Source organism: Myotis myotis, unplaced genomic scaffold (genome assembly GCF_014108235.1).
Source record: "Myotis myotis isolate mMyoMyo1 unplaced genomic scaffold, mMyoMyo1.p scaffold_m19_p_16, whole genome shotgun sequence".
Classification (NCBI taxonomy): domain Eukaryota; kingdom Metazoa; phylum Chordata; class Mammalia; order Chiroptera; family Vespertilionidae; genus Myotis; species Myotis myotis.
In genome coordinates, this window is record NW_023416320.1 from 27062366 (window position 1) to 27086446 (window position 24081).

General features: G+C 43.6%; 1 protein-coding gene across 1 annotated transcript; it reads left to right on the top strand.

Annotated features, from left to right (window-relative positions):
• The first annotated feature begins 9912 nt into the window (after window positions 1-9912).
• On the top strand, window positions 9913-11250 carry LOC118670797 (tripartite motif-containing protein 60-like). Its single transcript, XM_036338188.1, has one exon. The coding sequence runs from the start codon at window positions 9913-9915 to the stop codon at window positions 11248-11250; it is 1338 nt and encodes a 445-aa protein (XP_036194081.1).
• The last annotated feature ends 12831 nt before the right edge of the window (window positions 11251-24081 follow it).

Genomic DNA, 24081 nt, shown 5'->3' on the forward strand with positions numbered 1-24081 from the left:
TGAAGATAGTGTAAGGAAGCTCTGGGACAACTTCAAGCGTACCAACATCAGAATTATAGGGGTACCAGAAGGAGAGAGAGGGCAAGATATTGAAAACCTTTTTGAAGAAATAATGACAGAAGACTTCCCCTACCTGGTGAAAGAAATGGACTTACAAGTCCAGGAAGCGCAGAGAACCCCAAACAAAAGGAATCCAAAGAGGACCACACCAAGACACATCATAATTAAAATGCCAAGAGCAAAAGATAAAGAGAGAATCTTAAAAGCAGCAAGAGAAAGACAGTCAGTTACCTACAAGGGAGTACCCATACGACTGTCAGCTGATTTCTCAACAGAAACCATGCAGGCCAGAAGAGACTGGCAAGAAATATTCAAAGTGATGAATAGCAAGAACCTGCAACCAAGATTACTTTATCCAGCAAAGCTATCATTCAGAATAGAAGGTCAGATAAAGAGCTTCACGGATAAGAAAAAGCTAAAGGAGTTCATCACCACCAAACCAGCATTATATGAAATGCTGAAAGGTATTCTTTAAGAAGAGGAAGAAGAAAAAGGAACTCTTACCATTTGCCACAGCATGGATGGAACTGGAGAGCGGATAAATACCACATGATCTCACTCATTTGTGGAATATAATGAACAACATAAGCTGATGAACAAGGACTGATCCAGAGACGGAGAGGCATTGATTGGACTGTCGGGACTTGGAGGGAAGGTAGGGGAGGGTGGGGGTAAGGGGGGAAGATCAACCAAAGGATTTATATGCAAGCATATAGGCCTAATCAATGGACATGGACAACGGGGGGGTGAGGGCATGAGCGGGGGGGGGGGGGAAAAGGGAAACGTGGGGACAAGGACACATATGTAATACCTTAATCAATAAAAAATATATTAAAAAAAAAAAGAGGATGTTAGGCTAATTGGAGACCGGACTTCTGCCTTTACATTTCTATCATAAATCACTCCCAGTGGCCTGGGCTATCTCCCCATGACCTCATTCATCCCTGCTACATGGCTCCCTCAGTTGCATTTCCATCAGCTCACATTTCTATCTCTATCTGAGTTCTCCCCACCCCACAATAAAATGACTCTCTTATCCAATTCACCAGACATCCGTAGAAGCAAATGCAAAATATCACAAACAATTTTCAGGCTCAATTTCTTATGACGTCCTGAATCAATTGGAAATTATAGAAATAAAATTTAACGAATTCAGAGAAATTTAGTAAATTATATCGAGTTGCTCAAAGTATCTCTCGGGGGCTGGAGAACCAGTGGGTGTGTAAGTTTACACACCCAAGGACATAGACCAGAATTTTGCCACAAACTGTCCCCGTGAATACCTCCCCACTGCCACTGCCTTCCCAGCTGCCATCACCAACACCTGGCCCCTGACCCTCTCTACTGGAAACACACACACCCCCTCCCCCCCGCCCGCCAACACACACACTACTATCCTTGGATGTAGACACTTCCCATGCTGCTGCCCTTACTAGGAAGAAATCCCTGTGACCCCTGATTTTTTTTGGACACCATATCCTGAGCCAAAAACTAGCCCAAATGCTTGTGATAGAGGAAGTCTAGGTCATGGTGATGGTTAACTTTATATGTCAATTTGGTTATGCTACAGTGCCCATTTGTTTGGTCAAACACCAATCTAGTCGTTGCTCTGAAGGTATTTTATGAGAAAAGCAGTTACCCTCCATAATGTAAGTTCACCTCATACAATCATTGAAGGTCTTAAGAGAAAAGAATAAGGTCTCCAAGGAAGAGAAAGATGAATATCTGTCTTGAGACAGCATATAGAAATTTTGCCAAAGTTTCTAGCCTTTGGAGTCAAGACTGTAAGATCAGCTCTTACCTGAATCTCTAGCTGCTCTAGACTGTGGATTTTGAACCTGCCAATCCCCACAATCATGTGAACTAATTCCTTAAAATAATAATACTCTCTTTTCAATCTCTCTCTCTCTCTCTCTCTCTCTCTCTCTCTCTCTCTCTCTCTTTCTCTCTCTCTCTCTCTCTCTTGACTTCATTTTGTCCTGGGAGGAACCATTTTTATGAGCAATTTTGCTCATACAGTATAAGCTGGTCTTGAACCTTGGTAAAGTAGTCTAACTGCAGACACTTCTGACAATGTTCATTTTATTAGGCTTAAAAAAATTTTAAGTTACTATAGACTAACTATAAGGATGATTATGAGGTAAGAGATTTAGGGTTTCCACTGACAGACCCATAAACAGGGAGTTAGGGGTTCTGGTGTTTTGTGGGGAGAAAAGACATGAGTAGAAGGCACACCGCCATCCTTACTACCCCTGAGGAGGCATTCGAGGGGAAAAAGCATCAGAAGGGGAGGATTCTAAGGGTGCAAGCAGTAATCATGAGGCTAGAGGGGTGTAAACTGTCTCCTGTTCTGGGTTACCATTCTGCTGTGGTACCTCCCAGTCTCCACACCAGCCTGTGCTCCCTCGCTCTGTTTTGTGGACTAAGGGAATGGGACTGGTTCAGTATTTGGGACAGAGGTTAAATGAAGAGAGTCACAGATATAGTGGCATCATGCGTGGCCAGAACTGGAAGGCAAACAACTGGAAGTCACTTGAAGAAAGAACAGGTAACAACCAGGAAAAACCCTAACCACAACCTGGGACATTCAAAGACACTCTTTAGGAAGGGACCAACCTTCATGGAAGATCAGGGACTAATTATTTTGCTTAGATAGTAAAGGGGACGTTGACTCCTAAGGGCCGGAGAATTCAAGGACAGAGGCACCGAGGTATGTATAAAGCACATGGTTTTAGTAATATGGCTAATAAGGGTTAATAATTAAAAGTTGATAACCAAATTTGAGAATAAAAGTAATAATTCTAAACATATTTTCAGATGTGTGAATGGGAAATAAGATCTTTAGAATTAAATTTTCTCTAAAGCAATAATACGACACCAAAATTTATTGAAATCGTGAAATTCTCCCAAGTTATTGCTTTATTAAAGTATAATGTATACCCCTGAGGAACTCAACAATGGAATTACGGCTAAAATCTCCATTTAGCCCTCATTTTCACTTGGCACTAATGACTACAGCTATGACATATATACATTATAACTTGAAAAGAGTGTTATTCATCATTCAGGATTGTTTTATTAACATGTCAAGAAACTATATGCAAAAAAAGAAATTGAATTACTTTATCTCCCCAACCCCAACCCAGAAAAACTCAGACACAGGGCTTTGCCTTGGAGAGGATAATTTAAGTAATGGGCAGTTCACATAATATTCTTTAAAATTGAGAGGCTGTGTGTGTGAAAGCACCACGAATAATCATAAAAAACAAAGGAGAAAAATGAAACAATTAAAAACAAAAACTTTGCATTTTCAGAGGCAACATGAACACCTAAGTAAATATTCATTGCATTGTCATTGTGCAATCTCTTGAAACGCTCCATATGGCTTTGAGAAAAGTGATAAAGCCTCATTTAAAAAGATCTTTGAAGTGAGGTTATGACAAGGTATTGTAGGATGAGTGATCTCAGATTTGAAATGTAAGAAGACAAACACAATTTTTCCACATTGTCTCTGAGTCTACTCTCCTAGTCTCTGGCTCCATGTCTGACCTGTTTAAGGCAAATATGGTCAGGACCCCTTGGTCCAAGTTCTTGCTTAAGATAACAGGACAGCGGACTGAGGAGGAGAGTAGAAATACTGATGCAAAGGGTTATTTTGACCTATGTTTTTAAAAGTTTCATTTGGTAATTACCAGTAACCCCGATAGACAACTCCGTCAAAAAAAAAGATTTACTACTACTTCTAAAGATAAAATAAAATCCTCCAAATTGAGCTCCCTCATATCACTGAGTCCCGTTTCTCCAAATCAATATCCTCTTGCTCAATGTGGCAGTCAAAGTTGAGACAGAGGAAGAGAGACACCCAGACCACATGGTGACTCAGGAGCATCTAGGTGACTTCCATTAGCTACCTCCTGCCCTGCTCAGACCTATGCATTGATCAGGCACAGCACAGATAATGATTAAACTTTGGCTCCTACTCACTTGCTGAGAGCTCTCACTAGGACTGTCAGTATCAGCTGTAAGCTACCAGTGGTGAAAAGAGGTCTTCACTCTACATAGGTTTCTTGTATAAGAGGGTTAGCTTTGACATGATTCCTTTAACACTTAGACACTGAAAAAACCTTAGAGCTGGCTATCACCTTTCAGGTTAATTTTGTGAGTGCATTTTGAGGTTTCTAAATCTACAATTCCTCTATTTTTTAAAGGTTTTTGTGTGTTTATTTTATTAAGTTTCTTGTCATTGATTAATGACATTGATTAATAGGATCATATAGGTTTAGGTGTAGATTTCTATATTACAAGATCTGTATATTGCACTGTGTGTCCCCACCTAAAGTCAAACCATCTTTCATCACCATATATTAGGTCCTCTATACCCCCAACCCCTTGCCTCTGGAAACCACCACACTGCTGTTTGTGTCACAAGTTTCAGTTTTATATCCCACACATGAGTGACATCATATGACAGACATCTATCTGTTCTTAGCTTTTTCAGCCTGACTTATTCACGTAGCATAATAGTCTCAAGGTCCATCCACATTGTCACAAATGGCAGCATTTCATCTTTTCTTATGGATGAGTAGTATTCCATTGTGAATGTGTACCACATCTTATTTATTCAATCCTCTATCAAAGAACACTTTGGTTGTTTCCATGTCTTGGCCACTGTGAATAGTTCTGCAGTGAACATAGGGGTGCATATATCTTTGCGAATACATGTTTTTTAGTTTTTCAGATACATACCCAGGAGAGGAATTGCTGAGTCATATGGTAGCTCTGTTCTTAATTTTTGAGAAATCTCCAGACTGTTTTCCATAGTGGCTGTACCAGTCCACATTCTCACCAACAGTGAATGAAGGTTCCCTTTTCTCCACAACCTCTCCAACACTTATTTACTTGTCTTATTGTTAATAGCCATTCTTACAGGTGTAAGGTGGTATCTCATTGTAGGTTTGATTTGCATTTCCCTAATTGCTAGTGAGGTTGAAAATCTTTTCATATATCTGTTGGCTGTTTGTAGGTCTTCTTGGGAGAGGTATCTGTCATTGAAGTATTTCAGATTCCACATTGTAACTATTCTTTAAGAAATGACCTCTTACTAGTTTTGGTGTAGTATCGAAAAATATCCACAATTCTCAAAAAAGTTCATTAAGATGTTTCTCCCTATTCCATCTCCCTATTCCAACTCCCTATCTGTGTGAAGCTGGATTTTCTTCACATATTCCAACTGAAACAATAAATTGCAACTGACTAAATGCAGAAGTTGATATGAGAATCCAGCTGCCTTCTATTGAGAAAAGCATTCAAGAGATTTGTAAAAATGTAAAACAGTGACACTCTTCTCACTATTGTTTTTACTTTGGAAAATACAGTTCTTTTCATTAAAATGTTATTCATGGCGCCATGTATATAGGTTCGTTCTAGTTATTTTTCAATGAATTAAAGCATTCACTGTTAAATTTTTGATACAGTAAATATTGATGGATATAAATAAAAATGTTTATGATTAAAAAACAAAGACAGAGAGATGCCAGACTCCATGCAGGGGAAGGTGCTGTGTTGGTTCCAGCACTGTTTGCTACATCATTAGAAAGGCAGAAAACGCTACTGCAGTGGTTCTCAACCTTGGCTGCACATTAGAATCACCTGGAAATCTTTTTAAAATCCTGATTTCAGGGCATCATCCTCTGGAAATTCTGTTTCTTTTTTTTTTTTTTTTAATTAAATCTTTATTGTTCAGATTATTACATTTGTTGCTCTTTTTTTCCCCCCATAACTCCCCTCCTCCCAGTTCCAGCCCCACCCTCCGCCCTCACTCCCCACCCACTGTCCTCATCCATAGGTGCACGATTTTTGTCCAGTCTCTTCCCGCATCTCCCACACCCCTTTCCCCCCCAGGAATAGTCAGTCCATTCCCTTTCTATGTCCCTGATTCTATTATAATCAACAGTTCATTCTGTTCATCAGATTATTTATTCACTTGATTCTTAGATTCACTTGTTGATAGATGCATATTTGTTGTTCATAATTTGTATCTTTACCTTTTTCTTCCTCTTCCTCTTCTTAAAGGATACCTTTCAGCATTTCATATAATCCTGGTTTGGTGGTGATGAACTCCTTTAGCTTTTCCTTATCTGTGAAGCTCTTTATCTGACCTTCAATTCTGAATGATAGCTTTGCTGGATAAAGTAATCTTGGTTGTAGGTTCTTGGTATTCATCACTTTGAATATTTCTTGCCACTCCCTTCTGGCCTGCAAAGTTTCTGTTGAGAAATCAGCTGACAGTCGTATGGGTATTCCCTTGTAGGTAACTGAGTTTCTTTCTCTTGCTGTTTTTAAGATTCTCTCTTTATCTTTTGCTCTTGGCATTTTAATGATGATGTGTCTTGGTGTGGTCCTCTTTGGATTCCTTTTGTTTGGGGTTCTCCGCGCTTCTTGGACCTGTAAGTCCATTTCTTTCACCAGGTGGGGGAAGTTTTCTGTCATTATTTCTTCAAATAGGTTTTCAATATCTTGCTCTCTCTCATCTTCTGGCACCCCTATAATTCTGATGTTGGTACGCTTGAAGCTGTCCCAGAGGCTCCTTACACTATCCTCGCATTTTTGGATTCTTTTTTCATTTTGCTTTTCCGGTTGGGTGTTTTTTGCTTCCTCGCATTTCAAATCATTGACTTGATTCTTGCGCTCCTCTGGTCTGCTGTCGGGAGTCTGTATAATATTCGTTATTTCAGTCCGTGTATGCTTAATTTCTAGTTGGTTCCCCAATATAAGATCGAGGGTCTCATTAGATTTCTTGAGGATCTCACTACATTTATCGGCGGCTTCTAGACAGTTCTTAAGAGACCTTAAAAGTGTGGTTCTGAACTCTATATCTTCCATTGACAATTTTGTCCTGTTTCTTTGTCTCCGCATTTTGTTATGCTTCCTTGGTGCACCTCCTAGTGGTCTTTGTTTGCAGTCTTATAGTTAAATCTTGATTGTTGTAGCTAATTCCAGGGAGGGTTTGACCTCTAGGCCAAGTGGCTATGAGAATCAGCTGTGTCAGTAGTGAGAGAACTTCTGTCCTCTAGGGAGGTGCTAATCTAGCCTTTGCCTGAGGCTATCCGGCAAATGCCTGTGTGCAGGGCTTGGGCGGGGCGGGTAGAACAGGATCAACAGGGTGAGCCAGAGAGAGCAGTTATGGCGGCTCTCAGTCCTGTCCCCAGGGGCTCTGCCTCTCTGAGTCCCAGCACCCGCTGCAAAGCTCAGAGAGAAAGCTGCACTCGCTCTGACCGAAGCCAGACAGTCCCGCTTCTCCCGTTTGAGTCTGGGTCCCTAAAGACTCGCCCGGATCTGGAGCTCAGAGTCTGCGACTCCCTCCGGATTGAAAACGCCAACCGCGCCCTCCGCCGCCAGCCCGCTCCGCGCACTCCGCACCTCAGAATTTGACTTCAGCACTGCGCCTCCTCTGAGTGTCCGTATGCGTTTCTCTTTCCTCCTAGTTGTAGGACTTCCACTCAGCCAGCGTTCCTGTGGTTCTGGGTGATGTCCCTTCCGTTTTTTGGTTTCACTTTTGAAGTAGTTGTTCAAAGCAGCAAACTCCGGCGTTAACCTATGCCGCCATCTTGGTTCTCTCTCTGGAAATTCTGTTTCTTTGTTACTTACGATGAGGCCCAGAAATCAGGATTTTAAAAAGATTCCCAGGTGATTCTAATGTACAGCCAAGGTTGAGAACCACTGCGCTAGTGCCTTCTGCTTGGCTGCCCAGGCCTGGAACTTTCCTGTCTTCTTGTTTTACAGACAAGTGAGATAGGTCAGGTGATGCTCCGGAAACAAGGTTAGTCCCGGGGAAGATGCAAACCCATCTGACCAGTTACCAAAAACATTGTGAGCGAGTGCCCTTAGGTGGCTCCTGGTGCTGGCTTTCTAAGTGCTTTAGAGAAAATAAAAATTAGAACAAATATGACCTCCCAGCGGTGTCTTTCCCTGAGGAAAGCAGCCCCATTGGTGCTCTGGAAGGAGGGCAGCACTCAGCTCACCTGCTGGTTGGAGAGCTGCGCAGTGAGTACAGCCTCCTCCAGTGGCTGGCTCAGAGTTTGGACAGAACCAGAAGTAAAATGACTGCCTTGCAGCGTTTGAGTTGGGGCCATAACAGTTCCTGGGCTCAAAGCTTTCCTACAAACTCATGAAATAACCTTTATATCACATTCTACCACACAAATTCCAGAGCCAGGTGCCTGCTCTGTCCCATCCCTCCTGCTCACACAAGGCCAGGGACAGGAGAGGAGAAACGCAGACAAGATGGGGCGAGAGGCTAAGGCTGGGCTCAGCTTCGCCACCGTGACAGTGCAGCTGGCAATGGGCTGAGCTTGCATGTCTGAGCACCTGCCAAGCCTCTCACTTGAACAGAACTGCCTTCCTGCCCCTCCTCTCTCAGCTGCGGGCCGCCTGGATAGCTGTTGCCAATGGGCAGCCAACTGAAGACCTCATGGCATTAAGTCCTCCTGCGTGTTTAGTATGTCCTGCTAGGTGGGGGTGTGGGAAGTGCCCCTGGTACATTTATTGGATTATGTTTAGGGTTTCCCAAAGTGTGGGCTTGGGACCCTCTCACTCCCCTCCACGTTCTCTCGTTCTCTTTTGTTACCTGCTTTTGTGAACTGTGCCATGCTTGGTTCAAAAGGAGCTTCTTGTACTGCGCTGGATAGAAAAAGGAACAAAATAGAACAAAGAGAAAGAGTTCAGTAAGTGTTGCTTAGCAGCAGAGAACCCAAACAAGCCAATGTGATTAGAATAAATTATAGCGGGAGGAAGCAGAGGATCATTCCCCAAGATTGTGGAGACAAATTACCGCTTCAAAATGGTATAGAGGCAGCCGGGCTTGGAAGCAAGGACAGAATAAAATGGCTGCTGGAAATGCAGCCCTGGATTTGGGACTCTATGAAAAAGAACACAGCTTTCTCTCTGGTTGAACTCCGATCTTCAACCTGGGACTCTTACTGGTCATGCATGCTGGAGGTGTCAGCTGTTATTGATGATGGATACTTCAAAAAATCCAAAAACTGGCAGGATCATCAGCCATTGGTGGGTGGGGGTTATTTAACACTTACACAGCTATAAATATTATTGTATAATCAAGTGAATAAATAATCTGATGAACAGGATAAACAGGTGATTATAATAGAATCAGGGGCATATAAAGGGAGTGGACTGACTATTCTCAGCGGGGTCGAGGAAAGGGTGTGGGGGATGCGGGAAGAGACTGGACAAAAATCGTACACCTATGGATGAGGACAGTGGTGGGGGGATGAAGGCGGAGGGTGGGGTAGGAACCGGGTGGAGGGGAGCTATGGGGGGAAAAAAGAGGAACAACTGTAATAATCTGAACAATAAAGATTGAATTTAAAAAAAAAGAGATCATCCTAGTACCACCCTTTCCCACAAGTGCCACCTGGAAGGAGGAGCTTTGGTTGGGTGAGGTCTTAAAGAGACTAATCCTCCTAGTGGTATATATAGGCCAGGCTCACATTACTAAGCATTTAAAGGGTAGGAGACTGGCTTCGGAGACTCTTCTTGGAGTCACACTTCAGGGACTCACTCAAAGGAGGAGGGTCCAGAAACGACATATGACTTGGATTGCGCTTGGTTTCTGACCAGGAGCACTCTACATCCCTTGTGCAAAGTGGTGTTAAATACAGGAGAGGGCGACAAGTAGACTGGACTACAGCTGGTGGCTGGAACTCTTCTTGGAAACTCCTAGTGGCTTCCATAGGGAGGGAGGCCTAAGCAGACCTCAGCTTCTCACTTTTCCTCACTCCTGGAGGATCACACGGACTGATGAGACTGTCTTGGGACAGAGACCCTCACTGCACAATGGCCAGCTGTCCCATCTGCCTGGATTACCTGAGAAACCCAGTTACCACTGAATGTGGGCACAACTTCTGTTCCTCCTGCATCCACCAGCGCTGGGAAGGTCTACAGGGCACCTTTCCCTGTCCTGTCTGCCTCCATCACTGCCCTGACAGGAGCTTGAAGAGGAACACCCAATTGTGTCACATGACCAAGATTGTTCAGCAGATTACCGGCATGAGGGGAAAGAGGAAAAGGCAAGAGGAACGCCCGTGTAAGAAGCACCGTGAGAGTCTGGCCCTGTTCTGTGGGAAGGACCTGGAGCTGTTGTGTGCTCAGTGCAGGGTCTCCTCTGATCACGGGGCTCACCCCCTGATGCCCGTTGAAGAAGCTGCAGCTACTCATAGAAGGAAGCTCAAGAGCTGTATTGAGTCCTTGACCGAGCAGATTAAAGATACTGGAAATCGGTCAGAAATGCAAGTGTCGAAATGTTTTGAATTGAGACAGAGGATCGAACATCAAAAGGATGAATTGCACTCTGAAGTTAAACAACTTAAAGATTTTTTGGAAAAGGAACACAATGCAATGCTTAGCAGTTTGCTAACTGAAACAACAAATGTTGAAGAAAAATTAATGAAAGAGAAAAACCAAATATCAAACCACAGCTCCATATTATACAGTCAGCTTGGTGATATTATCCGTCAGTGTTTGCAGACAGACGTGGATTTACTCACTGGTATTCAAAGTATCCACAACAGGTATGATAAGCTAGAGACCCTCGCCATCTTTTCATATGAATTAAAGGAGGAGAGTTGCTCTCTGCCCCCACATTATTTCGGCCTGCGTAAAATGATCCACACATTTCAGGTAGATTTGACACTGGATCCTGAAACAGCCCATCCAAGTCTCATTATCTCAAGAGATAGAAAAAGTGTGACCCATAGGACATCATTTGGTCTTCAAAATCTTCAGGCATGCACTTCTTACCCAGCTGTCCTGAGTTCTAAGGGATGTGATGCTGGCAGGCATTTTTGGCAGGTAGAAGTAAGAGGCACAGGGGCATGGTCCTTAGGCCTGTGTAAGGAATCTTTCCCCAAGAATACTCCTATGAGACCATCCCCAAGAAATGGTTGCTGGCAGCTTCAGTTCTGGACAAAGACATCTGACACATGGGATTCAGGCAACTGGGAACGGATAGGCATTTTTCTGGACTATGAGTTGGGAGAAGTTTCATTTTATAATTTGATAAATAGATCACATTTGTATACTTTCAGGGAAAGGTTTACAGTAAAACTTATGCCCTATTTCTGCCTAGGAGCTTCTTCAAAATCACTTGTAATGCGTATAGTCAAAGATGAATGATGAACCGCCTTGTAATCTGTTTGATGCATTCTACTCTCTTCCTATGTTAATAGAGAGTGCTTGTAGTAAAAGGCCCAAGTACAAAAAAATTAATTAATTACTTAATTAAATTGAATCCAGAAAAAAAAATTATTGTATATATTTCTTTTTTTTAAATTAAATCTTTATTGTTCAGATTATTACAGTTGTTCCTCTTTTTCCCCCCCATAGCTCCCCTCCACCCGGTTCCCACCCCCCCCCCCCCCCGGCCTCACCACCCCCCCCACTGTCCTCATTCATAGGTGCACGATTTTTGTCCAGTCTCTTTCCCACATCCCCCACATCCCTTTCCCCCCCCAAGAATAGTCAGTCCACTCCCTTTCTATGCCCCTGATTCTATTATAATCACCAGTTTATTCTGTTCATCAGATTATTTATTCACTTGATTTTTAGATTCACTTGTTGATAGATGTGTATTTGTTGTTCATAATTGGTATCTTTATCTTTTCTTCTTCCTCTTCTTAAAGGATACCTTTCAGCATTTCATATAATACTGGTTTGGTGGTGATGAACTCCTTTAGCTTTTTCTTATCTGTGAAGCTCTTTATCTGACCTTCAATTCTGAATGATAGCTTTGCTGGGTAAAGTAATCTTGGTTGTAGGTTCTTGGTATTCATCACTTTGAATATTTCTTGCCACTCCCTTCTGGCCTGCAAAGTTTCTGTTGAGAAATCAGCTGACAGTCGTATGGGTACTCCCTTGTACTTTTTTCTCTTGCTGCTTTTAAGATTCTCTCTTTGTCTTTTGCTCTTGGTATTTTAATTATGATGTGTCTTGGTGTGGTCCTCTTTGGATTACTTTTGTTTGGGGTTCTCTGCGCTTCCTGGACTTGTAAGTCTATTTCTTTGACCAGGTAGGGGAAGTTTTCTGTCATTATTTCTTCAAATAGGTTTTCAATATCTTGCCCTCTCTCTTCTTCTGGCACTCCCATAATTCTGATGTTGGTACGCTTGAAGCTGTCCCAGCAGCATCTTACACTATCTTCATATTTTTGGATTCTTTTTTCATTTTGCTTTTCCGATTGGGTGTTTTTTGCTTCTTCGTATTTCAAATCTTTGACTTGATTCTTGAGATCCTCTAGTCTGCTGTTGGAACTCTGCATAATATCCTTTATTTCAGTCAGTGTATGCTTAATTTCTAGTTGGTCCTTTTTCATAACCTCGATGGTCTCACTAGATTTCTTGAGGGTCTCACTACATTTATCGGTGGTCTCACCAGACTTTTTGAGGGTCTTACTAAATTTATCGGCGGTTTCTAGAAAGTTCTTGAAAAACCTTAAAAGTGTGGTTTTGAACTCTATATCCAGTAGTTTGCTTTCCTCCATTTCTGTCATTTGTGACCTGTTTCTTTGTCTCCACATTTTTTATGCTTCCCTGTGTTGGTAGAGTGGTTTTGTGTGCTAGGTGTCCTATAGGGCCCAGTGGCTCAGCTTCCCCAATTACCTGAGGTGGACACTCTTGGTGCACCCCTTTGTGGGCTTTGTGCACAATCTTGTTGTAGTTAAGCCTTGATTGTTTAGGTATCACTGGGAGGAATTGACCTCCAGGCCATTTGGCTATTAGAATCAGCTGTGTCTATGGTGGGAGAACTTCTGTGCTGAAGACACCCTTATGAGGCAAGACTTGCTTCAGTGGGGCATTGGTGCTCACTGAGTCTGCCCCCTGAGTGTGTCCCTTATGGATCTGAGGAGTTGTAATTGGATGTTCCCACTCTGACCACTGGGTACACTGGCTCTTGGATCTAAGGAGGTGCTAATTTAGCCTCTACCTGAGGCTACCCAGCAGGAGCTACGAAGAGATCTGCACATCCCCTTCCTTGTTTGGGGTTTGGAGGTGCCCAAATGAGGCCCAGCTGTGAAGCAATGCAAGCTGTTGTGGGGTCTTGGGCCTTCTCTTGGAAGTTCTGGGTCTGTCTGGCCCAGCTGCAGTTTGTTAGGTAATTTTCAGATAGCAAAGGGCCAGGGCATTCATATACAAAAGCCTCTGCTGCAGCTTGGGTGGGGCGGGGTCTCAAGGAATCAACAGGGCGGAGCAAGCAGCTATGGCTGATCCTCAGCCCTGCCCTAAGGGGCCCAGCATCTCAGTGTCCCGGTAATCACTGCAAGCAGCTTTGAGAGAAAGCGGCCCTTGAGTTCCGAGTTCTGCCCGCTGCCAGACAGTCCAGTTTCTCCCGGTATGAGTCTGGGTCCCCAGAGACTCACCCAGAACTGGATTTCAGAGCAGTCGGGGGCTTGTGACTCCCTCCTGATTCAGAAAGACAGCCGCTTCCTCAGTCGCCAGCCCTTGCCGTGTGCGCCTCCATATCTCTGCACTTCCGCTCCTCCTCTGAGTCTCAGTGTGCTTTTCTCTTTCCTTCTAGTTGTAGAATTTCCACTCAGCCAGCCTTCCTGTGGTTCTGGATGATGTCCGTTTTGTCTTTTAGTTGTATTTTTGAATTTGTTGTGGGAGGCAGAAATTTCTGGTGTTTACCTATGCCACCATCTTGGCTTCTCCTGTATGTATTTCTTATAAATGCCCTGAGTTTGGTACTCTCACTATCACCATTTTACAGAAGCAAAAGTAGCAGCACAGAGAGGTTGAGTCACTTGCCCAAGGTCACAGAGCTAGTAAGTGGCAGAGCCAGGATGTATGCCCAGACCCACTGCCTGTACTTCCCAGGCTTTTAATACACCTCTTTGGCAAAGAATAAAATGTGTGACTGTGCACTGTGGGGGTGAGGGTGGGGGAACAGTTTAATCTTGCAGCATCATTGGGGTTGATACAGTGGTGTCGGTACAAATGCAAATGCTAGCCACCTGCAGGGCCAACAGTCACTGGATATTACAATGCCTCATTGATGCCCAAGAATGCTCCTGAGTGACCCCTGGGTAAAAAGACCACCACACAAAGCAAGTAGAGCATTTCTGGTGAGCCCCACTTGGCTGGACAAAAAGGCCCTGGTCCTAAGCATGTTTAATTTTTTGTCTTCCAGCTGCTGTGACTGGGGAGGGACCCCTGGCTCCCATCCTGGCCTTTTGAGCACAGCCATCCCTCTCACCACCTCCCTGCGGGGAGCCCATAGCCAACCCCACAGGCAACGCCTAACGCCAGGTGTTCTGTCTCTCCTTCCTGACCTCCGTCTCTTGTCTTCAAAAGCTGTGAATTTTCTAGATGTCTCCTTGGCCTTTATTTTAAAGATCCATTTAAAATACATCCCCTCACTTTTGTGATCTGTCTCCCCCAGCCCTCTCCTCCATACCCCCCAGCTTTACCTAATCTCTTGATTACAGCAGTGCCTGCAGAACTGGGTTGGATGCATCCAACCCACCCATACCTCCAACCCTCGTCACTGCTGGCCTGGGCATCCAATTGCATAGAAGAGAGCAGATGAAACGACTGTAAAGCTACTAAAGGTGCTCCATAAACACTCCACACTGCCAAGCATGGGTGTCATGGGCTCTAGTTGATGCTTATGTTAGAAATACTACTAAAATAGAAGGTGCTTACTGGTTGGCCTGAAATTATCTGTTCTTTACTGTCATAAATAATGTGTCTTTATGAGTTATTTGCTTATTTGTGAAACTGATAAACAAGGGGCTGTAAGAGCGTTCAGAATCTCAAGCCAGAATCAAAGGATTCAGCCAAGAGCCTGCAGTCACTACCCCACCTCTGTCCTCTGTCTTTCATGTGCAAATCCAGAGGGAGAAGGGGCACGACGCAGCCACACCATGCGCTTCTGTCGGCTTGCACCAGTTCTCCTTCTGGGCTGCTGCAGTTTCCTTCCTCTGTTGTGAAATTGGCTTGATAATTAAAATGATGTTTACCTTCAACACACCTTAGAAAAGTGCAAGAAAGGGTAGCTTTCAGTCTGCTTTCAGTTTGTCCAGATGTGCACATAAAGGCAAGCAAGCAAGCATACACTGTCATTTCCATTGTCTTCTTCCCGAAAGGAAGAGCAAAGGCTTCACTTATTGTCCAGGTTCTAGAAAAAAACAAACCAGCTAGTGGAAATGACATTTCACGACATCCTCCCACAATCAGTGACCGAAACAAGGCCATGATATTCAACTCCAGAAACCTGTTTGCATTCATGGAAATTTTTCAAAGAATCCATCTGTGTTTTATTCACCTAAATTAACGTGGCAACGGTAATGGCTGAGTGGTATTTGAAAAGCAGATATTGGCAGGTAACTAGGAAAACAAACACCCAGCTTGAAAATTTGGGTCATGAGGAAGTATAGGATTGATAATAACAAACCAGTGAGTGCTTCAAGATAATAGCTCTGAAATCTGATTCTAAACTGAATTGTGCATGAGAGTTGTGGAGGGCCATCCAGTCTTGGCAAGCCAAGCCTCTCTCTTATAGGGGGATGATCCCAAAACTTGTTTCTGGTGATTGAAGTAAGTAATTGAGCACCAACTATGTGTAAAGACCCATAATATGCCCTTTCCTCAAATTCATCATCTGATTTCCTCTTCATAACAACGCTATCAGTTAGACATTCTGAACACCATTTTATTGATGGAAAATTTTAGCTCCAAAAGGTGCTCTGCTCCAGGAAGTGCAATGTAAATTATCGTCCTCTTTTGGATGCATCTCACTAACCCATCTCATGGCTGTTGGGCCTCCTGCCTGTAGAAGGAAGAAAGCAATTCATTCCCTATATCGTGACTATTCAAAAAGGAGGCAGATTTAGTCCCAAAGTGTCCGTCCTGTTCCATTGCTCAACTTCTCTGCCAATCAACAGCTGAACACGACTATTCTTCACGGAGTCCCAGGGCCTTTGGGGCCACTGAAGCAATTCAGCAGCCTCACCTGCACATTGGAGCCCACACCCCTTCGGGGCCCCACCTCCACCAGAATCTGAGGGTCTGCAAGGAGGTGGGCCCTGGAATCCCCTCTCCTCTCCTTCTTTCCTGAGATGGCTTTCCTTTATTTTATTTTATTTTTTTTAAAGAATTCAACATTTTTATCTACTTACCAAAACTTGAAGCTGAACAGATGATTTATCAGGTGAAGTTATTAACCCAGTATACAACTGAATAAAATGCCATACAGATGTGGGAATGGGTCATTTTTCCCAGAGACAATTTAATGCTCTGGTGACTTCCTTGGATCCATTATGCTCTGGATGTTTGCTGAATAGCTGACTTATTCTTCTGGAGTTCTGTCCTTGACACGGGTTTCAAGGAAAACTGGCATTTAAGTCTTGATCACTGGGAAGTGGAAATGACCCTTTCCACTGGGTTGTCCTTGAAACTCTGGGTTAGAAGAGAACACCCTGGGTCTTCCTGGTTCTGAATAATATCACATGACTGATTAAATCTTTTTACTCCACATACCCAGAATCTATAGCCCTCTTCTTTTCCTTAGGTCCAGTTTTGAAATGATAACATTTCGTGGTCTCTCTCATTCCTTGGACCCCATTTACCTTCCAACCCATTGCAATCTGATTTCTCCTTATCTACTTCATTAAAACTGCTTTGGCCAAGGATAGCTACTTCAAACTTTCTAAGTCAAATAGATATTTTTATCCATTTTTAATCGACTACTTTAGAGAATATTGCTACGTTCTCCTTCTCTAAACTTTCTTTTTGTAAAAATCATAGTTTATTTTTTAATTACAGTGGACATACAATATTGTTTCAGGCGTTCACCCAGTGATCAGACATTATTTGCTTATTGATCATACTGATAACTTTCATCCCACATCTCCGCCCCTCTTACCAGTCTCAATGTGGCTTCCTCTTTATATGCTTAGTTTGGGGACTACCATTCAGCCATGTTTCAGGCAGTTCTGAATGATGGTTGTTCTGTAGTTTAGTTGTAATTTTGATGTGGTTGTGGGAGTATTAGCTATGCCGCCATCTTGACTAGAAGTCTCTCTCTCTCTCTCTCTCTCTCTCTCTCTCTCTCTCTCTCCCCCCCCTCCTTTCCTTTCCTAAAAGCTTTTCTCTGATTACAAAAGTAACTAATTCTCATTACATCCATGATCTAACCCAACAGAGATAAATGCTTTTGAACATGATCATCTATTTCTTAATATGTCTTTCCCCTGCACATTATTTCACTCCCTGTGTAAATTGTTCACACACAACTTGTGCATCTATAGTTTACCTGGGCCTGGGTCAAGGGCAGAGAGTCAGACATCCTCTATTTTCAAGGAGCTCACAGCTTTGGTGAAAGACAAGAAAAAACCCACAACAGAAACATAATTATAAATTGTCATCCAGTTACTGAAGGAACATAGAACTTGCTGGGAACCAGAATAGTGGGAGAATACTAATTAGACAGGGATCGGGAAGGCCTCTTGGAGAAATCAGCTGGTTTTAAGAAACCTAGTACCGAGGCAAGGCTAATAGAGCAGTTGTCACCAGGAGAGGTGCTCTGGGGGCTGGGTTGGGAAAGGAGGCCAATATGCAGCCCGGTCAGCTTTGGGACTGGACCCCAGTGGAGCAGGGTGCGCAGGACAGTCTAAGAGGGGAGTGACATGCCCAGACGCTGTGACTCTCAGAGGAATTGGAGAGGGAGCCAGGCAAGGCGAGTGGGGTGGGCATGGAGATCAAGAGAAGCCACTGATCCAGAATATGCTCTGCAAGATAAATTGGCAGGAATGTAGAAGTGTATATAAAGAAGGAAGCGTGAGTGCCAATACTCTTACTCAGCCTTAGTAAATCATCATTTTAAAAAATCACCATTAAAACTTGTTGAATTAATTAAACAAGGAAGCCATTACATTATGGTGGTTCTGATGCCTTGGCAGCCTGTGTAAACAAACCAAAACGTAAGCCTGTAAATGCTTCATGCTTAAAAAATCAAAAGCTAAGGCCCACCAATCACAAACAACCAACTAGGCTTGCCGTTATAGCCAATCAATATTTTCCTTTCTTTGCTTGCCATCTCTATTTAAGTCTTTCCAGGAGCTTCTATTGGCAGAGCACTCCTTCTGGTTGGGTGCTGTCCTGATTCCAATTGATTTTTGTTCAAATAAACTCTTAAAATGTTTAATATACCTCAGTTTCTCTTCTAACGAACCAAAGCACACACTGAGCTAGCCTTCGTGGCCTGTTTTAGAGAGTAGAGACTCTGGAGAACGTAAGCAATCACAAACTTTGAAGACGCTGAACATTGTCAGATGAGACACATCAGGTGAACACTCTTTGAAGTCGTGTTTATTTTCACCATGAAATTGATAACTTCCAAAAAGTACTGCTGTGAGCTGATACTCATCAAAATGGTTAACTATTATACAACTTTTGGTCTTGGGACTGTAACAGCTGTTCTACTTTTTGTGAGAAATTTTATGCATTGCATGAGCGTTATCAAAACTTAGTTACTTATCAAACATGTGGAAGCTAATTCAACTTTGACATTATTGCCCTTGTTTCAATTGACCCAAATAAAAGAATAGAATGTATAGATGTTCTTAGAGTTATAAAAAGTTATTTGTAAGGTTTCTTCCTTCCTAACGTAGGTTGCATAAGTAAAAGTAAATTATGATCATAGCATATCCAAATTTAAATACAATGTAAAATCTGGACTTGTTTGTCTACAAATATATGTATATAGGCATATATCAATTCACATAATTAACATTATAATCTGTGTTTTTATTCTTATTTTTGTACTTAGAATATCATGAAAAGTTGCCTTAGATCTTTAAGAATTCCTCAACAAATTTCCAGTGGCTGTGTAGTATGCTAGCTTATAAATGTCTCTTGACTGACATATTAATTGCTATTAATTGTTTGGACTTTTTCAATTGATTAGAATATCTATTCCATGAATAGCTTGATGACTTTCTATGAGCAGCATTTATTATTTCCTTCAAATAGATTCCTATAGTGACAGAATCGAAGGGTATATATGTTTCTAAAGATCTTCTAAAACAAAGTCCCTAATTACTCTTTGCCCCAACCAAAGTCAGTATTAGTTTACTTTTGTTTTCTCTTCTTTCCTTCACTTTCCTTCCATTCCTGAGAAAACTGAGGCATGTTCCTCATCCTGTGCCTTACAACTTTTTAAAATTAAATGGAACCCTGAATAGCATCATTTCTCCCCAGCATTATCGGTTACTTTCTATGCCAACAGCATCCCATCCACCTTGGTCACCCTTTTCGGTGGCCCCCACTGACAGCTACACTCAAACATGGTAAAGTCTGGCTACATTTTTTTTCATCTCTACACCAGCTTCTTTCCTGAGGTGATATCAACTATCTATGCTTCATGTGGTGCTGGGGTCCCACCCCAGCAGGTCCAGGGGTCCACAAAGGTGTGGACGGAGTCGGCGAAGAAGGAATGACACGGAGACAGCGTTCAGTTGATCAGCAGCCTAGCCAGGATCTCTAGCCAGGATCTCCAGCGAAGTTCTGGTTAGGATCTCCAGCCAGGTTCTGTGTCCATGTTCTCTTGCTAGGTTCTCCAGCCAGTTTCTCCAGGTTCTCCAGCCAGGTTCTGTAGCCATGTTCCCTTGCTAGGTTCTCCAGCCAGGTTTAATCACCAGGTTCTAGTCAGGTTCTCTTGCCATGTTCTATCCAGGTTCTGTAGCCAGGTTCTGTCTCTAGGTTCTTCAGCCAGGTTCTCTCGCTAGGTTCTGTCTCTAGGTTCTGTGGCCAGTTTCTGTCCAGGATCTTTTGCCATGTTCTCTCCAGCGAAGTTCTTCTGTCTCTAGGTTCTGTGTAAGTTCTGTGTCTAGGTTCTGTGTCTAGGTTCTGTGTCCTGTTGTCTTGTTACATCTGTATTTATACCAGTTGATTCCAATCCTATCAATTTCTATTCCAAAGGTTAGGGCGTTTCTTATCTCCATTCCAGGGAGTAAAGATTATGTAGCTTAAGCGTGATTGTTCGTAGTCAAAGTGATTAATTACCCGCCTGGCACTTAGTTAAGAGGTTTTATTCCCTCCCTTACTTCAGGGGAAAATCCCTACCTGGGGAAACAACCTTTCTCAGAGAGGTGACCTTGGTTAAAACACATAGTGCCAGGAAGGTAAGCAAACATATTAAGAACAGTATTCCATATATGCCAGGTCCCTTGAAACAGCAAGGATGGACCGGCTCCCAGCAATGTGGAATAAATTATGGCATGTCCTGAGGCAGGAATGGAAGGTGGTTTCCAAGGCTACTGAAAGCGCTCACTGTGTAGCCCAAACATTCCTCCAACTCTGTAGCTCATTGGGGCGTGGAGTGATGTAAACGGAGACAGTGATTGCTCGCTGAGACTGCAGGAGATTTTATCAGCACACGTCATCGCCACCCCCTGAGCATCAGGTAAATCCCAAACTAACTCTGACTGGGAAGAAGCCAGGTCCTTCCAAGGAGCACCCCCTACCCATGTCTGCTGTAGTTCTCAAAGCAGAACTGTACAGGAACAGAGGTTTCTGCCGCTGATCGGTCCAGGGGCCTTGTCTTGTCCTTGAATGTTCCAGATATTCCAACCTCACCTCACATTATCCTCAATGGCAGAAAAGGGGAACTTGGTCAGCTGTGGGAAATATATGCTGTTTCCTGGGAACAGTAGCTGACCGTGCGCCTGGAGGGAGCCAAGCTGTCTCACAGAGATATTCCACTGTCTCTTGCCTGGTTGTGACTCCAAATGGACAGAAAAGCACTCCCAACCTGAGAAAGACCTGGGTCACCCAGGGACAAGGGTCTGGGTCATATAACGAGTGCGGGACTGAGGCCAGCACAGGTGGCCCCTGGCTGTAAGGAGCACCTAGGATGGGGAATGGAGGAGGGAGGCGATGGATATCAAGTGTGCTCCAAGACCAGCCACAGCAGCAGGGGCGTCACCTGTCCCACTCACATACCTCTTTCAGTTTCCCCTCATCAAGGGAGATCTGGGAGAATTTTGCTCCCTATAGATACATGAGAAAATGAATATGAGTGGCCTGTGTCAGACCCAAAATGAAATGCCTGGTTCTCCTTCAGGGACGGCACACAGTCCAGCTTCAGGGAGTGTGGTGAGCAGACAGCATCTAGCTCGCTGTGTTAGGGCCTGGCTCAGCTGCAGAGAAACACAGACAGGCCAGGCAAGGCATCTGGGGCAATGTTTGCTTCAGACTCCCCGGTGGGTAGGCAGGGCTACGTGGGCCTGCACCATAGCTCACTTTCTCTCTCTACCTGAACTGCCTCCTTCTGCTTTCCTTCATAGCTGTTGATCCGTAATAAACTTATTTCACCCCAAGCTGCCTCAGCGAGTCCTCCTAGATGATCTAACGTACAACAGTGGGAAATTACCCAAACAGAAATGACACTCAATCTCCCAAAGAACCGAAATGAAGAAAGAAAGGGAGGGAGGGCTTTACTCCTCTGCGTGTCCCCACCTTCACACCACGGCTCTCAGTCTCCAAACCAGGTCCCTGCTCTACTTCTTGTCACAGCTGATTCTACTTTCCAATCCTATTGGCCACCTCCTGCTTTACATGTGCATCAATTCCTGTTTCTCCTGCTCTGAGGCCTCTCCCAACAGAGTGTCCTAAAAAGGTTCACTAGAGAAATACCAACTCATCAGAAAGGCCGATTGATTTAATCAACAAAATCGGGCAGAACCTTCCATGGGTCAGTCACCTGGAGAGGTGGGTTCTAGAATGAGTTAAGACAGTCCTGCCAGGAGGAGTTTGGGTATAGTCAGAACACACACACACAAAAAAAACACACACACACTCACAACATCAAAACCCCTGCCAACAGCTGAGTTAAGTTCCTGTAAGACTCTGCCTGGCAAAATCTTGGGTGGTAAGATATAAGTTTTCAAGAAAGGGAGGTAGGGAAAAAATTAAAATTGTGTAACATATACACATTTTATATATGGTAATGTAGGTTTTTGCCAACCTATGAAAACCTGAACTCCTGCCATCTGTTGAGCATATGCTAGCACTTCCATCAGCTATAGAACTATTCTTGCAGGTAAATTCAGCCAAGTCCAGAACACTGCAAACACCTGACTCCTTCACAGTTTCTCTGCCACTGGTTTTAACAGCCTCTGAATCAAATCTTCTTGGTTTGCAACTTCATTTCTTTTGCCCTTTAATTCTTCCTTGTTTCTTTCCCCCAGCCTCCAAAGTGACTGTCATTAGTCTGTGGCCCACCGCTCCCCACAATGCCCATGCAGAGTGTCCTGGGCAGCACAGACAGACTTCTGCACTGGCCGTGGACCCACAATGTCCAACAAGAAGAAGCAATGACTCGCCAGGGGGCTAGTGTGACCTGCACAAACAAAAGTCTCGGAAGCTTACAATTTGGCATACAAACACTTCAATCCTGTAAAACTCAGTAAAGTTGGGGGGACTAGCAAAGGTGCTTGCTGTCAATCACACCTCGGAACAGAGGTCATTGACCAGAATGGGCATGGCCACGGCAAAGGCAGGAAGATTTGGGGTACTTAATTCCCTGAACATAGAAACTCACTCTCTTGTGCTCTTATGCTCTTTTGGTTCCCCTTATGCTCTTGGTCCCCCTTGTGTTCTTGGGACTCTTTATTGCTCAGGGCTTGCTCTCCTGCATTCGCCCATGTGTCCGTGGCCATGTGGACCCCCCTCCCCCCCCCACACACACACAATAGACTAATGGACTATAACTAGCCTGATGCTGAACTGGACCGGATACTAACATGGAAAGAAAACTCTGGACACTGGCTTTGTTTCTGGCTCTACTGAAGCCCCATCTACACTTCTTCTCTGACTGGAATGGGACTTTGGAAACCCAGGATGCAATTACTCATCCCACCATGCAAGTCTCAGAAAATTCTTTTTCTCACGATATCATAAGGATTCCATCCGCAGCCCCTAGTGGGAAAAGACACCCCACTTCATCCGACATCAAAAGGGTGCCCCCAACTGTGAAGAGCTGTTTGGTCTGTGCCTTTGTTCTACACTTACCATTGCCTTTTTGGAGATCCTTAACTTTCCACATATCATTTCGGCCACTAGCCTCCAAAGGGGGGTGTGGTTTTCCTACAAGACACTATTGTGCCTTCTCACTTCCTTCATACGCCACTTGGACTTTGGCACCTGAGGTGGAGGTTTTTGAAGCTAGAGTCCCATCTCAGGAAGCCACTGCTGATGCTGGACCCAGCCTCAAATATCAGAACACAGGGCAGAGAAATGGCCCCCATAAATCAGCTGTTGACAAACTCCATGCCCACTTTATTCACGGTTGCTGGCCAGAGCAGGGCAATCCCAGGCTCACCCAGACGGAGTGGGCTGGGCACCCCCCAGCTGCTCTCCAAGTGCCAGTTTTAACACCTCCCTTGAACTCTAAGCAAGATACCCAGCCAGTTCTCAACTGGTGCTCATGAAAGGCCTCCTACCTACATTTTATTTTGGGAAATGAAGTAAATCTTGTTTAGGAAAAAAACTATGAATGTGCCTGGTATTTTGTGAGATAAACACAACATATTTTAGGTTCATGGGCATTAGGAAGTAAGTTCTAGCCTCTTGTTTGATTGTTTTCTGTTCGAGCTCAGCATGGCGCTTAGCATATGATAAATATTCATTCCTTGATAGTCATTTATATTTAGCAGCAACTTGGCAGGAAAAAAACAAGATACGCCAGAGTTTAGGAAACATTTCTTACTTTCAAAATTTAAACGCACCAATAAAAACTGCATAGTAACTGTATAATTTGAATATGTAGATTCACTCAGACATCTTCCTCTCAAAACAATTTTTATTAAAATGGAATTTAGTAAAAGGAGATCTTTATATGTAAATATGGCTCCAACATTTACATTCTATGAGAATGTTTTTTGAAGGACTGTTTTTCATTTAAACCCCCTGCCCCACCTCAGTGCCCCTGGGCATGCTGTCACAGCCC

Excerpts from the sequence above, each read along its gene's own strand:
- LOC118670797 (XM_036338188.1), top strand. The coding sequence starts at position 9,913 with ATGGCCAGCTGTCCCATCTGCCTGGATTACCTGAGAAACCCAGTTACC.